The sequence below is a fragment of the Gadus morhua genome, chromosome 14 (assembly GCF_902167405.1).
Source record: "Gadus morhua chromosome 14, gadMor3.0, whole genome shotgun sequence".
Taxonomy (NCBI): domain Eukaryota; kingdom Metazoa; phylum Chordata; class Actinopteri; order Gadiformes; family Gadidae; genus Gadus; species Gadus morhua.
This window is the reverse complement of record NC_044061.1, coordinates 2,513,198-2,530,019: the sequence shown is the minus strand read 5'-3', so window position 1 is coordinate 2,530,019 and position 16,822 is coordinate 2,513,198. Positions and strand designations below refer to the sequence as shown.

Below are 16,822 nucleotides of genomic sequence, written 5' to 3'. Positions count from 1 at the left end.
TTCAAATCTACCCGGTTTCGTTTTGGATTCGTGTGTACGCCTGAAACCGATTGAAACCGCAAACCATGACGTCATCGCCCCACCCCTCGACCTTCTAGCCAATGGCTCTTAAGCACGCGGAGTCTCAGAAATCACATGCGAGCATGCGCATAAGGGCAGCCTTTATGCGAATGCTCGCCTCTTCTTCTTATTTCATTTCTTCTGGATTTCTGTACCAGAAGAGGCGCCCCTTATGGGCCTGGAATGTGTACTACAGCGTTTCTACAGATCTACCCGGTTTCGCTTGGCTTCGTCTTTACGGAGATACTTTGAAACCGGATAGATCGAAACCGTAACGGTTTCGCCCGTTTCGGCTTCGTGTGAACGGGGCCTATAGCAACATACGATGTAGCGCCTCACCTCAGCCTCTCCAACCACGTACCCCACGTTTTGAGCCATCCCCCTCCCCCCAGGGTCCTACCTGACACCAGGTAGGGTCCCCTCCCCCCCCCCCCCCCCCCCAGGGTCCTACCTGACACCAGGTAGGGTCCCCCCCCACCTCCCCCCCCAGGGTCCTACCTGACACCAGGTGCTTCTCCGACAGCATGATCTTGGTGACGGGGCTGCGGTGGACGGTGAAGGTCTGGAAGAGCTGGGGGCCCGAGCCCACCGTCTCGGGGTGCTGCACGATGACGCGCACCGCCCCGCTGCTGGTGCCGTAGGAGATCTCGATCCAGTTCCCGCTCACACCTGGCCGGGGGTTCGGAGAGGAGCGTTTGGATGAGTGAGTGAGTGAATGAATGGGCGGAGAAATGAATGAATGAACTGATATTCAAATGACGGCATCAATGATTGTCCCTGTCCTGAAGTGTTTGAGCAGCTGAAACAGTGTATGGTTTAGTAGTCGTCTTCATCTTACCATATTGAATTCTGGTCACTGCCATCCCAAGTTGAAAGTGTATGGAAAAACAATCACGGATGGCAAATGATTATTACATCCCAGCGAGGCCGGCTATGACATTCGCTAAAACGACTAAAAAGCTAAAACTATTACTGTACAAGTTCACAAGACCATCAGATGTGCGCAGTGATACCAATCTAAAGAAACAAAGAACAATAGCATATCTGAATCATATCAAAGTATTATATTGTATTATACTGAATTATCATATATTTTGAACAGTGCTGAATGAATCGAGATGAAAACTACTAATCCATAGACTGTTGACACCACAAGTCCAGATAACACTGGTATGTTTCTCTTGTTAAAATGTGTTCTTACAGGTGAGTGTATATCGCTGTAACCCGACAGCGGCTGTGAGTCTCAAGTCTAATATCTGATAGTGATCTGCAGGCATGCACATTAAGATGGGTACTACAGTGTGACTCCTAGCGGCGGTCGCCTGCGTGTACTGACTGGTTTTGGGCGTGAGGTACACGGACAGCGCGGTGATGGCGTCGTTAGACGGGTCGTGATAGAGCTCCGTCACCAGCAGGTCGTTGTCCTTCATCCTCAGGGGGAACTTCTGCATGTCTGAGGAACACAACCAGTGACAACACTGAGTACACCAGCATGTCTGAGGAACACAACCAGTGACAGAACACTGAACACACCCGCATGTCTGAGGAACACAACCAGTGACAACACTGAACACACCAGCATGTCTGAGGAACACAACCAGTGACAACACTGAACACACCAGCATGTCTGAGGAACACAACCAGTGACAACACTGAACACACCAGCATGTCTGAGGAACACAACCAGTGACAACACTGAGTACACCAGCATGTCTGAGGAACACAACCAGTGACAGAACACTGAACACACCCGCATGTCTGAGGAACACAACCAGTGACAACACTGAATATACCAGCATATCTGAGGAATACAACCAGTGACAACACTGAACACACCAGCATGTCTGAGGAACACAACCAGTGACAACACTGAACACACCCGCATGTCTGAGGAACACAACCAGTGACAACACTGAACACACCAGCATGTCTGAGGAACACAACCAGTGACACAACACTGAACACACCAGCAGTCACCACTGCCATCTGGAGTTGTGTGAGTGGGATTGGTGAGTGTGTACGTACCTATGTAGTAGATGGATCCATTGTTGCAGCCCAAAAGTAGGAAGGAACCGGCAGTATCACAACTGGTGATAGGAACCACATCCTGAACCTGCACCAATGAGAGACAGGGAGAGAGAGACACACACACACACACACACACACACACACACACACACACACACACACACACACACACACACACACACACACACACACACACACACAGGCGTTTATAAAAAATAAAAAATAGGGCTTATAAGGAAAAAAATAATATGAGTATCATGTTTTTTACCTGCCAGTGTTGCGTCACTGCGTTCCAGACGCCAACCTTCCCAGTATGGCTGGTAGCCACCAACTGGTTCCCAATAAAGAAGAGACTGTCTACTGGGACACCCAGACTGAAGACCCCTGCACAGGGACAAGTGGGGACAGAAAGGACAAAAACAAGATTCGTAAGCAATTCTCCATTCTCAATCTAGGCATTTGTACCTTCTGCACGTGGTGTAGAACTTATCTCTAAGCTTAACTTAGTTCTACCATCGATGTAGGACTCATCTTTTAGCTTAACTTAGTTCGACACTTGGTGTAAACTTTGCAGTAGCAGTAAACGCGGACTGACTTTTCAATGATTGTTTTAAGAATTTGTCATTCAATACAATCGTCATTTACGTGAGCTCTTGTCCCCCCTCTACTCTGTTCTCAAACACTCTAGAAGAAGATGTATTATTGACACATTGTGTACAAATCTGTGGCTATAACTACATCCCTCAGAAATCTCCTCCGTCTGCACCAAGGTTCAGTTCACGACGGTTAATAGTGATATCACGAGTTATCCAACCAGACAGGCTGGCCACAGTGAGACACACTTCAATTCTGTTGTCAGGTCGTTTGAGTCGCACATCCTATGCGTTCTCAAAGTACCATCAAATATTCACTTTGCAATTTACAATCAATATTTAAAATAATGTGCCAGCATTGCTGCCTTCCCAGAATATGGGAGTGAATTGAACCCTCACTTCAGACCAAGCTTACTATATGATACAATAACAGCTACATCGGTCTTGAGAAGGATCCCATTAACCAATTAAGCCGTTATTTAAGCCCATACCGATCTCATTGCCACTGCCTCCATCTTGGATGCTCCAGAGGATGATGCTGCTCTCCGAGGCGGCTGCCACCATCTTGTCCTTGTCGCCATGGGGACCACCCACCACCTTGGCGTTGAGCGCGATGCGTTCGATGGTGGAGTCGAGGTAGGGAGAGGAAAAGACCTGCTGCCAGCCGGAGGACTCCTTGATCCTGGTGGAGGTGAGACGCACACACACGGTTAGAGACGCACACACACGGTTAGAGACGCACACACACGGTTAGAGACGCACACACACGGTTAGAGACGCACACACACGGTTAGAGACGCACACACACGGTTAGAGACGCACACACACGGTTAGAGACACACACACACGGTTAGAGACGCACACACACGGTTAGAGACGCACACACACGGTTAGAGACACACACACACGGTTAGAGACACACACACACGGTTAGAGACACACACACACGGTTAGAGACGCACACACACGGTTAGAGACACACACACACGGTTAGAGACACACACAGTTAGAGACACGCACACACGGTTAGAGACACACACACGTTTAGAGACACACACAAAGTTAGAGACACCACTACACCGTTAACCCACACAATGCCCCCACAGACCCCCAGAAAGAAAACATTACACTAAGAAGCTGAGACGATGGCCATGCTAGAAATATGACTAGTTCACTAACGAGCACTTTATTACTAAGTGTGAGTCAAAGCTGTTCAACAGCCAATCAGAGGCTGAGGACCTGTAGCAGATGACGTAGTGAGCGTATGCGGCGACGATCCAGTTGTGGTGTCCGGTTATGATCAGCACCTTCCTGGGGTCGATCACAGGCCCTGAGCATGGGCAGACACACAGAGAGACAGTCAGCTTACAATACAGTTATTATGCAAAGAAAAGGATGCAAAGTAAACTAAAAACTCACATGTCATGGATTCCTAAACCATCTTCCTATCAGGCAGATGAAAGCGCTCTCTAAGAGCTCATGTGTCACCGTCAATAGTCTCACGGCGCACGTTAAACTCAAAGGGCTCCAAACTCTGTCGGAGCGCGTTAGCCTCAGTCTTACAGCACCGCAAACCCGCGTGAGCGCGCAACACAAAGCACAGGCAGAAAGGACCCCGTGCTTCCGCCTGACTGGCCCGCCTGTCACAACATCCTCCGCTCCTCGCCTTCAATGACCTCATTCGTGCTGCTGGCGGAACATGGCTGAACACCCAGATGTTGTTACGTGATCAGAGGCACACTCGCCGACTCCAGGTCCCACCCTGGAGAACCACACGACTCCAGGTCCCACCCTGGAGAACCACAGGACTCCATGTCCCACCCTGGAGAACCACACAACCCCAGGTCCCACCCTGGAGAACCAGAACCAGAGCCCGGTGATACCCCGCGTTCCCTCCCCTCCCGCCCTGCGGCCTCCAGACACCCAGGCGTCCCGTGCACTGACCCAGGCGCTGGCTGTCGTCTTCGGGATGCGGGGGGCCGGGGAGTGAGGGGTGCGTGGAGGGGCCGGTGCGGTTGAAGCCCCCCTCCGCCCCGGTGGGGGCGGGTCGGTCTTCGGGACTGGGGCCGGGCGCTGGGGAGGCGGAGCTCCACTTACGGGCCGGGACGACTGGGAAGGAAGGAACATGTGACTTGGCTGTTTTTAATAGCTTGCCGATTAAAACCGGATGAATATTGATCACAATCTACTCTTCCATATTCTTCTTCTTCCTGGTACTAGGCTTGTTGCCTGGAAACACTGAGGAAGTGTTCCGTTGATCAATCATTCATGTTGTTTATAATTTATTCATGCACGTTATTGAAACAGGTGTCGGCCCAGGACTCTGATTGGTCCGTTCTCTCGTTTGGCCGATGTGATTGGTCCAGTACCTGGAGGCGGGAGGTAGCCGTGGAAGAGGACGCTGCCACAAGACGAGCGGTCGAGCTCCTCACACAGCAGCAGGCGACGCACTGTGAGAGGACACACAAACGCACACAATAAAACGCACAACGTCATACATGTACAAGTACACAGAAACGCACAAAACACAACGCACACCCTGGTCATACATGTACAACTACACACAAACACACAAAATATAACGCACATCCTGGTCATATATGTACAAGAAAATTACAACGCACAACCTGGTCATACATGTACAAGAACACACAAAATACAACACACACCCCTGGTCATGCATGTACTGTTAAATATTACACCTTCACATTTGATACATTAAAATAGTACGGATTACAACAACACGCGTCTTATGTAACCATGTCGGAGTTCGGTATATTTTCTGTGGTGGGAAAGGACAAGGCCTATTTATTGAAACACGAGACTCTCCCGATGTGAAGGGCCGGGGCTCTCTCACCTAGAGGAGTTATCCCGTAGAACTCTGCTTCATGACGCAGAACGCTGATGGTCATCCCTCTGCCAACAGACAACACGATGCATCATGGGAGTTCAGGAAACATAAAACCAGTATCAATCTTCGTCAGCAATTGTCTGCTGATCTTTTTAAGGGTAAGAAAGAACGAGACACATATAGTGCCTTCATGAAGATGTGACTGTAATTAATTTGGATGGTATTTATATATAACTCCAGTACTTTGAAACCAACAGTTAAAAATAAGTATTGGCATCAGAATGCCCTGTATGTTTTTGTTTTTTTCGGTAACTCTTTATTTAAGTGATCAATGTTATCAACATGTTCAGTTGTTTCCCATCATCCACCCAATAGTCTACGACGTAGTGAAGGGTTCTCACCGCAAGTCCAACTCTTTGGTTCTGAGAAAATTCAAGATGGGTGCAAAAGCGGTGGGGTCGCGATCGATGAAGATCTGGATCACAAGAGGCATTCACACAGTGACACACAATTCCTCTTTCACTTCATCTCATGAGGAACTTGATACTGTCACACAGTCTGTCTGCAAAAGGCTCAGACGTAACACGTTGGTTGTTGGGGTCGATCTACATAAAGACAATAGCTAATGAGTGAACAACAATGTTTTCCTTTATGTGTGTTTAGTTGGTTTGTGGACGTGGCCTAGGCCTGGGTTAGATGGACCGACAGACAGGGGGGGACAGACATACTTACAGCTCCAGTTTCATCCCTTAGTGTTGATATCCGGCCACTCAGCAAACTGAAACGCACACACGCACACGCACACGCACTAGTTAGTTCAACCAAGTGTTCGGCAAATTGATGTTAAGCACATTTGAAGATGTCAAATATGTGTACTGTAGTGTTTGTGTAACAATTTAATGCTTAGATCTATAGTGACTCCAGGATATATACTATGAGTGCAGATACTGACAATAAACACAAAAGACTTAAGGACAGCTGGACGGAGCAGCTGTCAGATAGGGGACTGGGCTCAGGGATTGGTTTAACGCGGTAGTGATAGGGACATGACTGCCCTGTCACCACTCTGTACCCTCCAACCCTCCAAACAAACGTTAGACGCTGTTATTATTGTCAATGGTAACCATGACATTATTGTTGGTTTTAAAGTGAATTGACAATTCATAAAACAGGTAATAACACTGGCATTTACTGCCGTGGTTAAAGGGGTTGTTATCAAGCTATTAATGCTCTCAATATGGGGGATAGGGTGACATTCAAGTTGGGTTTATTGGTTTATCTACCGATGACATCAGGGTACAAACCTGGAGAAGAAGGAGTCCGGAACCCAGATCAACGTCTGCCTCGAGGTGCTGAACCTGCAACCACAATGACACAACCCTCAGTGATGTGATGATGGGTCATGCTGCTAACGAGGATGCTGCCCCCCTGCCCTTCATGCATTATGGGATGGAACAATAACATAACATGACTGGTATAAGTCACATCCATGAAGGCTGGTAACCGGAAGGTTTCTAGTTCGTTCCCCGGCTCCTCCTAGCTGTGTGTCGAGGTGTCCCTGAGCAAGACACCTCACCCTGACTGCTCCTGACCAGCTGGCTGTCACCCTTCGTGGCTGACGGCGCCGTCGGTGTGTGAATGTGTGCATGATTGGGTGAATGTTGGGCAATATTGTAAAGAGATTTGAGTGGCCACTGGTTAGAAAAGCGCGATATAAATGCAGTCCATTTACTATTCAAGTCGAGCATGTCACCTGCATACCAGTCAGTCAACACGCCTATGCTCATCAATACATCATCACATGCAGTGATGGGTAGGTGAGCGGGTTCCAGCAGCTGTCACGCACTCCGACCTACCGAGTCCCGCCGACGTTCAGCTGGATGATCTCACCCATCCCGGGCGCCGCCGCGGGGGTCCCGTTCGAGGCCATGTCGCTCGCCCCGGTGGACTGTGTGTCCGTGTTGAGGTTATTATTGGTGTATTGCGCTGTAATAAAAGATGCGACTACCCAACGGTGCGGCTCTCTCTCTCTCCCCCGACCCCGGTGACGTCCCCCGCCTCACCACATCTCTCCCCCATTCCCATCAGATGTCCCGCTGAGTGCGTCCTGCTGCGGCACGGCGGGCGTTGAACCGACAACCATCTATCGAGGTGCGCACATCCAACGCGAATAATAAATTATCTCACAACACGCATTTTAACCCATCTTGCGCATTATCGGGGCAACGCGAAACAGCTGCCTCTCCCCGCCGCGCGTCACTCACCGTGCGCCTCCCCGCTGGGTGCGCTCGGTGTGTTCACCTCCTCGTCTGACGCGGAGTGACACCGCGCATCAGAGCCGTTAAGCACCGCGACCGGACTGGATCCTGATTAAAAACACGCACACAAACGAGTCGTTTGTTTTTACGCATCCAAAATAAAGCGCTATACCCTTTTCGGTCAGTAACCTTTTTTATGTTCGATATTGCGTTTATTTCCTGCGGCCGACACTTAACTCACCGCTTATTATTTTCCGTATTAAATATAGAAATACAAATATTATTATTCAGCTTATTATATTATATAATAACATAAAAATATAATAATATATTGTATAACACATTAATTACATCTAATTATATTGTTGAAATCCAACAGTTGTCTTGGTGGTTTGGTCCAACCTGCGTAGTGCTGCGCAGTACGCGGTCCTCGATGTGCGCCCTGCCACGCCCACTCCTCTCTCAGTGGTTTGGTCCAACATGCGCAGCGCTGCGCATTACGTGGTCCTCGAGCTGCGCCCCGACCCGCCCACTCCAGCCCTGCCCCGCCAACTCGGACAGAAAGCTTCCGGCCTCCCAGGACCTGTCTCAACCCTCCCTGGGGATAGACAGTAAGTCCTGCAGGTCTCCCCTGCTCCACCCTCCCTTCACTGAGTCACCAGACGGATCTGAACGGGTGAGGGTCATTCATGGTTTTATATCTGCGTGTTTGGGAATTATTTTATAGCGTGTTGGTGTTAGCTTAGCAGGGAGAGTTAGCCAGGGTTGCCAGATTGGGCCAGATTTCCTACCCAATCTGGCAACCCTGGTGCGCGAATGGCTGTTGGAGCTTCAGGACCAGCATGTGTTTTAAAGTCCTCCCTCACCTATCGACTACAAGCAGTCCGAACCAAGGGACTTAACTCACATATCTGTTAAAAGGAGCAAAGTTTAGGGTAAAATCTGTACAATTTGTTTCTGATTTCTTGGTCGTTTGAATAGACTGCGTAGTAGGTTGCGTCGCGGATTTTCACTGTGTTTATTCTGTCTTTATTATAGGACAATTAGTCAGAGAATCATTGTCCTTCTCTTCTATTTTGACCTATTTTTTGACTTATCTTATTTACTTTCTGGTATTGTGGCTGTTGAGGCCTACGATTTTTATTCTTGGGTACTTGTACAATAAGTTGTCATTAAAGTGATTCTGATTCTGTAGTTCTTCAGTTCCGGGCTCCTGAAGCGAGGACCGAGGCGTGGGTGTGACGACCCCCCCCCCCCCCTCCCCCCGGGTAAGCCCCATGAGGAGTGAGGAGGAGGAGACCCCCTAGTGCCTTCAGCGGACCCCCTAGTGCCTTCAGCGGCCCTGGAGAAGACTCCTCCACCAAAAGGCTGTCTGACCATGTCCGAGGGCGAGCCGAAGACCGCCGCGCCCGCGAGGGGCCACAAGGTGGACCCCAAGGCCCCCGGCGCCCTGCAACCCCAGCAGGGGCCGGGCGTGACCCCCATGTCCCCCCCGGTGTCCGCCAGGGCCCCGCCCGCCACCACGGCCACGGAGGACGAGGACGAGAGCGAGGACGAGTCAGAGATCCTGGAGGAGAGTCCCTGCGGTCGCTGGCAGAAGCGCAGGGAGGAGGTGAGCGGGCCAGGGGAACGTTAGGGGGCTTATCTGGGGGGGGGGGGTGAGAGGTTTTAGTTGCGACACATTTTTACAAACACCTTTTTGTCATTCTCGCCACCCTTTGGCAGGCGTGAAGAAAGACTAACAGTCGAGATATAGACTTGTGCAATAGACGAGAATCACACACTGCAAAACCTGTTCGGTATCGGTGAACGAAAGTTGCATTGTTTCAAGATCTAATCACTAACCATTCTGCACACGTTACTTTTTAGAGGAGCCAGTTGACGTGTATTAACTAGAATTGAAACCAGTTGAGATGTTTTAAATAGAAGTGAAGTTGTCAGAATTCCAACGCAGGCAGAAATGTAATTAAATGCAAAGTTAGTCCTCAAACGTGTATCTTAGTTCCCAAGGCTTAACGAGGGCTTGATACTCGCTGGTCCTCAGTTGATTTGGAACTATAACCACCATTACATGTTGTCAATCCCCAGTGGTTAACATCTGCTTCATCTCATGCAGATCAGAGAAGGCTGTCTTATGTAATATTATTAATCAGTCTTGATCTGTTTTTCTTCATTATTGAAGAAATTAAGCACTTTTTATCTAATTATATGTTACTTTTTTCAGTCTAGTCATTTCATGTGCTGGTTTGATTCAATCAAAGCAGGATGAGAACGACTGGACTAGTAAACAAAAGAGGAAGGGAGGTAACATGGAGGTCAAAACATGAGGAGATCCTCAGGGACTCTCTTTGGGGAAATGCTGACCTTTATAAAATGAGGGGAGGAAAGGATTCAAGAACCAGCTAATTTAAACTTCATTAGCTAACGTTTCAATTGAGAAACTCGTATTAATCATCCTAGACTGTACAAGTATTGTTTCTTTCCTGTATTCAATGGCTAGGTTGATGTACACATGTAATTAATTTTAGATGTTTTCTAGAATTAATGACAGATATTTGTTAAGCGTTTACATGTGTATATACTGTGTATATACTATGTAGAAGAGTTGAGTAGGATTAAAAAGATGCAGAGTAGTGAAATAACTTTCACTCTTTTCACTCACAACATTTTGACATATTTGTAAGATATTAATTTATCAGAGTAGTTAAACAGCCAGGCAACAACAACATACAATAAAAAAGAAGAAAATGTATGTTGAGATGAAATGGATCAAATTGTATGTAGATATTTAAAATGCATTGTTCCATTGACGTCGGCCGGGTGCCTCCGTGTGACGTAGGTGAATCAGCGCAATGTCCCAGGAATAGATGCTGCCTACTTGGCCATGGACACAGAGGAGGGGGTGGAGGTGGTGTGGAACGAAGTCATGTTTTCTGAGAGGAAGAACTTCAAACTGCAGGAGGTACGGACGGACACTCACACACCGAGACCAGGTCATCTCTGGAGACATGCTGTTGAAGAACTGAAATCACATTGCACATGTTACCCATGCTGCTTACAATGGATGTTGTCTGTATTGGCTACAATGTTAAAACTGTAGGCATACTGAAAGATGTAAACATTAAACCTGAAGATAATTTCTTACCGCTATGGAGACGTGATTCACTAAGAAAATAGAAGGTTTAAGAGGACGTTGATGAAGAAGCATGCTATTGTTTCAGTGGCTGAAGAGGTACAGTGTGACAACCAGAAGGTTGCTAGTTTGATCACCGGTTCCTCCTCGCCGAGTTTCAAAGTGTCCCTGATAAAGGCACCTCACCCTCACTGCTCCTGACCAGCTGGCTGTCGCCCTGCATGGTTGACACCGCCGTTGGTGTGTGAATGTGTGTATGAACGGGTGAATGTGAGGCAATATTGTAAAGCACTTCGAGTGGCCACTGGTTAGAAAAGCTCTATATAAATCCAGTCCGTCTACCATTTTTGTTGTGCAAGAAGACAGATAAATATAAATACCTTCAGACAATGGGGCTACAGTGAAATTAATGGGGATTATATTGGGATTATTCAGGCGTTTTAGCAGTGCTCTTTGCATATTAGGCAGATTTGAAGGAATGCTATAATAAGATTCCTACTAATCAGTCATAGACTGAACACATAAACATGAGAAAGGGCAGCTGTTTCCGCTGCCTAATGTGTATTTATTAGAGCTGTCAAGCGATTAAAATATTTAATCGTGATTAATCGCATTAATGTCATAGTTAACTCTAATTAATCGCGATTAATCGCAATTTTTTTTTCTATGCTAAATATCCCTTGATTTTTTTGTCCCATAATTCTTCTCATTTTAATTCTCTTATCAACATGGTGAAGTGCATCGGCTTGCCTTGTGCAAATGATTTTTTATTGATAACATTGGCATATACACTGATCAAAACAGGCCGATACAAAAAAAGAGCCTATAGTGCAATTAAACGACTGCTTTGAACAAATTTGAACAAAAATGTAATTTGAACATAGCAGTCAGGCTACTGCTTCTTTGTTTTGAGCCAAAGAAAAAAAAAAAAAAATTTTTTTTTTTTTTTTTATAAAATAATTGCGTTAATCGCGCGACAAAAAATTTAACGCCGTTAAATTTGGTTTGCGTTAACGCCGTTAATAACGCGTTTAACTGACATCTCTAGTATTTATTAAAGGTTGTGTGAACAGAACCTGTGTCTCAATAGACAGGAATAGGTCTGTATTTCTATAACAAGCGAGCGTAGTGTATAGTCCAATATCTTGGGATTCACAACCACACAGGCCAGTGCATTCCACTGAAGGATAAAGCTCCCTGCTGTTTTCTTCCACACAAATGGAGACCAATTGAGAAGTGTTAAGTTATCTCCTTTTAGATTTCTCTCTTTCCACAGTGATAAGAGGATACAATGGACTTGTGTATCTGTCCATGAAACAAACAAGACTCTGGTTTCTGAGGTTGTTGTTGTTTCAGAGCAGTTATCAACAAGGTCACGGCCTTGGAAGTCATCAGTTGTTGGTGTGGGTGTTGCTGGGATGGACGAGGTGTTAGGACTGTGCAGCTGTGTGGGAAATCTCGGCATAGGATGTATATTTACACTTTTCTCTCTGTTACGTGTGTGTGTGTGTGTGTGTGTGTGTGTGTGTGTGTGTGTGTGTGTGTGTGTGTGTGTGTGTGTGTGTGTGTGTGTGTGTGTGTGTGTGTGTGTGTGTGTGTGTGTGTGTGTGTGTGTGTGTGGGGTTGGTTTCCTATAGGAGAAGGTGAACGCAGTGTTTGATAACCTGATCCAGCTGGAGCACCTCAACATCGTCAAGTTCCATAAATACTGGGCCGACCTCAAGGAGAACCGCGCACGGGTGAGAGAAAGACACACACACATACACACACAGACACACTAGATCTTACCCACTAGGACACACACACACTGGGACACACACTCTAGTCCAAACGTGGTGGTGGAGGATTCAGGGGGACAGCCGGCCTCCTGCTGGCTTCATGTTGTTCCCGGTTCCTCATGGTTTATTGTGCTGGCTTCATGTTGTTCCCGGTTCCTCATGGTTTGTTGTGCTGGCTTCATGTTGTTCCCGGTTCCTCATGGTTTATTGTGCTTCCTCCAGGTGATCTTCATCACAGAGTACATGTCCTCTGGAAGCCTGAAGCAGTTCCTCAAGAAAACCAAGAAAAATCACAAGACTATGAATGAAAAGGTAACATGTGGCAGCAGAACAAGCACGGTTGTGATGTCCAAAGCATCTTAAGTGTCCTTGCAATGACATTAGACTATGGATTATGTGTCACGAGGTACTTAGGTAGGACAGTGTCGTTTTAGATGGACAGAACATTCCCATTGGGTCGTCTGTTGTTCGTAAATAGACGGTGATGTCATGATGGCTCGTGTGTGCTTCTGATTGGATAGGCCTGGAAGAGATGGTGCACTCAGATCCTCTCAGCGCTCAGGTCAGTATGAGGAACTTAATCTGGCCTAGTATTTATTGTTATGTAAAAGCACGAGAGGGAGTGCTGTTGTACTGAATATCAGCATGGCTGTGACGACCTCTCATGTGATATTCCTTTTGTACAACGGTTCTGAAAGCACCATTTATTAGTTGACAGTAATAACAACAGATTATGATTTGTTAGTTTTTTAAATGATTTATTTGGCTCGGCCAACACAAATAGATCCGCAACTGGACCGGGACGGAACTGTTGCTAAGCAACACATAAACACACTAGCTTGCCATTCTGTATAGGTCTACACCAGGCCTATTCAACTAGCGGCCCTTGGGCCGAATACGGCCCATCTTATTTTTTTTCCGGCCCGCAAGAGGTTGCCTGCAGACCTTTTTTTAAAAAAAAAAGAAAAAAAAAGGTTTTTTTAGGAAAATTCTTGCCTGCAAATCAGGTTTGCGTGTGTAATACACGGTGTAATATGAATCATATTACACCGTGTATTACCCACGCGGGACGTGACTTTTACCATGAGGCCATAGTCCCCATTAGCGTCAAGTGAGGGTATTCTCTCAGGATTCTGAAGAGAATCTTTTTTTTTTTTTTTACCCTGGAGAAAGCGCAGAGAAATAATCTGATTGGATAAGGGCTCTAATATATATACTATCGCGCTGGAGGCAACGCAACTGAAGGAAAAACAAATAAATACGTATTTAGACTTATGTGAACAACCTTATTAAAATATTTTATAAAAATAAAAAGAATGTATTGTTCTGAAAGAATTCTATAAAGAATTCTACGGCAACAGGATTACATCCGCTCTGTCTGCTCACCTGCCATTGGCTCAGTAAAGGTCACATTTAGGGATGTCCGATATTGGCTATTTTGCCGATATCCGATATGCGATATTGTCCAACTCTAAATTTTCGATTCCGATATCAGCCGATACCGATGTCAATATTTGGGTTATTTATTTTTCCTCAAACCTAATTTAGGTAACATTACATATCTCCTGTGGTGGAATTAACACAACATGCTTAATGTTATTGTGATGCCCCACTGGATGCATTCTTGAATGCAACAAGGCTTTCCAAATGTTAACATTGTCTGTGCAAAATAAGAAAAATACTTCAACTTAATTTAAGGGAAAAGTGCCATGTTTATTTTTATTTTTTTAATGGTCTCAGACAACAGTTTGGATTACACTCTCCCTGAGATAATCTTGACAATGCCCACAACAAATAGGGCAAACTTGACTTCACAAATGATAAAACATTGTACCTGAACAACTATGTGCAACATAGCAGTATGTTTCTTTAACTAAAACTCAATAACCTTAATTGAATAAATGCACAAATATGAGTCAATTACAATGTGCACTGTACTGCACAATTTTGAAAACATTTATTTGAGCTATAAATAAAAAAAAAATAATAATAAAATTAAAAATCGGTTTTAAGGCAAAAAAAATCCGATACCGATATTGACAGATATTACATTTTTATGCTAATATCGGGCCGATAATATCGGTGGGCCGATAATATCGGACATCTCTAGTCACATTGCATTGCTTGCGGACCACGGAGAAACTCACTTTAGCTAGGCTAACAACAGCTCCAAGATGTCTCTTTCCAAGCCAAAAAAAAGGAAGGTTGATGGTGAAAATCGCCAATTCAAAAGCGAATGGACTGAAAAATATTTATTTACTTTGCTATCCGCCACAAGTAGTAAACCGGTGTGTTTAGTGTGCAACAAAGCCATTTCCGTGATTAAGGAATACAACGTGAAGAGGCACTACCACTCAAATCACGGCTCGTTTGCTGCCAGTTATCCCGCGGGGGCTGAAAGCATCATTTGTACGGAGATTCAACACTTTGAATCTCGAACTGCAGGGGCGGGGAAAGTCGATCGCTGATCTGGTTAAGAGACTTTGTGCCTTCAAGACCAAGCTATCGCTCTTCAAAACAGACCTGATCACAAAAAAACTGCTACACTTCCCACAACTCCACGGGGGGAAATAACCCCGGTCATGACGGACTGCATCACAAAATTGACAGAACTTCATTGAGAGATTCCAAGGCTTCAGCATTCCCATTGAGGTATTGTAGTTTGCTCGTGACCGAATTTCAATCAAGCCTGATGCAGACTTCTGTGAAAAGTAAAAGAGGTATTATCCTGTATTGATGAAAGCCTATTTCAGATGGAACTGAAATAGTTTTAAAGCAGTCTTGCTCTGCTTTAAAACAGCACTTGCAGTCTGAGGGTGTAGCTGACTTTTGGTGTAACCATGTTAGCCAGTATCAGTACCCCACAATCAGGAAAGTGGCATCACTTATTCTGACAATGTTTGGCTCAACCTATACTTGTGAGTCTAGCTTTTCTCATATGAATAGCATCAAATCAAGGGCACGTTGCTCCTTGACCAATGAGAAGCTGCATGAGTGTCTCAGGATTGGCCTTACAACGTATGAACCAAACTAGGGATCGACCGATATATCGGCCGGCCGATATTATCGGCCGATATTCGCGTTTTTACGTGTATCGGTATCGGCCGATACGCGGCCGATTTTCGCCGATATTTTTTTCGCCAATTTTTTTTTAAATTATTTTTTTACTTGTTCTACCTCACCTGTTTTTACTATTTGTTAAATATCGTTTTTTATATTGAAGTTCAATAAATGTTCCTTTTTTTTAATTGAGACTTGTAACATTTGTTATCAGTGTAATTTTTATGATTGAGGGAGCAAAAAAAAAAGAAAAAAAAAAGTATCGGCTCTAAATATCGGTATCGGCGTATCGGCGTATCGGCTAAGGCTGATGAAAAAATATCGGTATCGTATCGGCCCTAAAAAATCCGTATCGGTCGATCCCTAAACCAAACTATGCTGAAATAGCTAAATCAAGGCAGTGCAATTTCTCTCACTGAATATAACGGGCTCAAAATGTCTCATATGTACAGTAGTTCTGTTTTGTGATGATTCCAACAACATAGTTGAATCATAAAAATTTGTCAAATATTGTTATTATAAATGTGTCAAAAAATATGTTTGAATAAAAATTGTTATGATGCATTAAAAAGTGAAAAAGAAAGGAATACGTCTTGCAAGTTTATTCCATTTAGCAGTACTATTAAGTTAACACTACTTTAAGTACGATTTATTTGTAGCGATTAATTGACATTATAAGTTTTGTATGTGTGGCCCATGAACCACCAGCGGTTTTCCTTTTTGGCCCACATGTTAAGGAGGTTGATCAGCCCTGGTCTACACGTTACGTTACGTTACGTTACGTTACGTTACGTTCCCTTCGTCCTCTTCCGACGACCGTTCGTAATTCAACTCAAATATTATGTCTTGAAATATGTTCATCTTTGCGGTGCAAGGTTTGTCGCGATCTAAGCTAAATACAGGCCCGTCGCGAGAAGGCAAGCAAACCAAATAGTTGCTTGGGGCCCCGAGCTGGCCTGGGGCCCCAAGACAACGACTGGTTATGAATAATATGCAACGACAAACTGTGTGAGCGCCCCTTTGATAGTCAATGCAGTAAAGGGCATTGACACTGTCATCGG

The 16,822-nt window shown here is 45.5% G+C and overlaps 1 protein-coding gene across 1 annotated transcript in view; it reads left to right on the top strand.

The window, feature by feature from the left end:
* Positions 1-9,056: 9,056 nt before the first annotated feature.
* Positions 9,057-16,822, top strand: part of LOC115558712 (nuclear receptor-binding protein) — a gene marked incomplete at its 5' end in the record, with an annotated part of 35,485 nt that continues 27,719 nt past the window's right edge. The window contains 5 exon segments of the mRNA XM_030377090.1: positions 9,057-9,402; positions 10,630-10,752; positions 12,561-12,662; positions 12,924-13,013; positions 13,223-13,263. Of these exon segments, the coding sequence (XP_030232950.1) occupies positions 9,169-9,402; positions 10,630-10,752; positions 12,561-12,662; positions 12,924-13,013; positions 13,223-13,263 (590 nt within the window).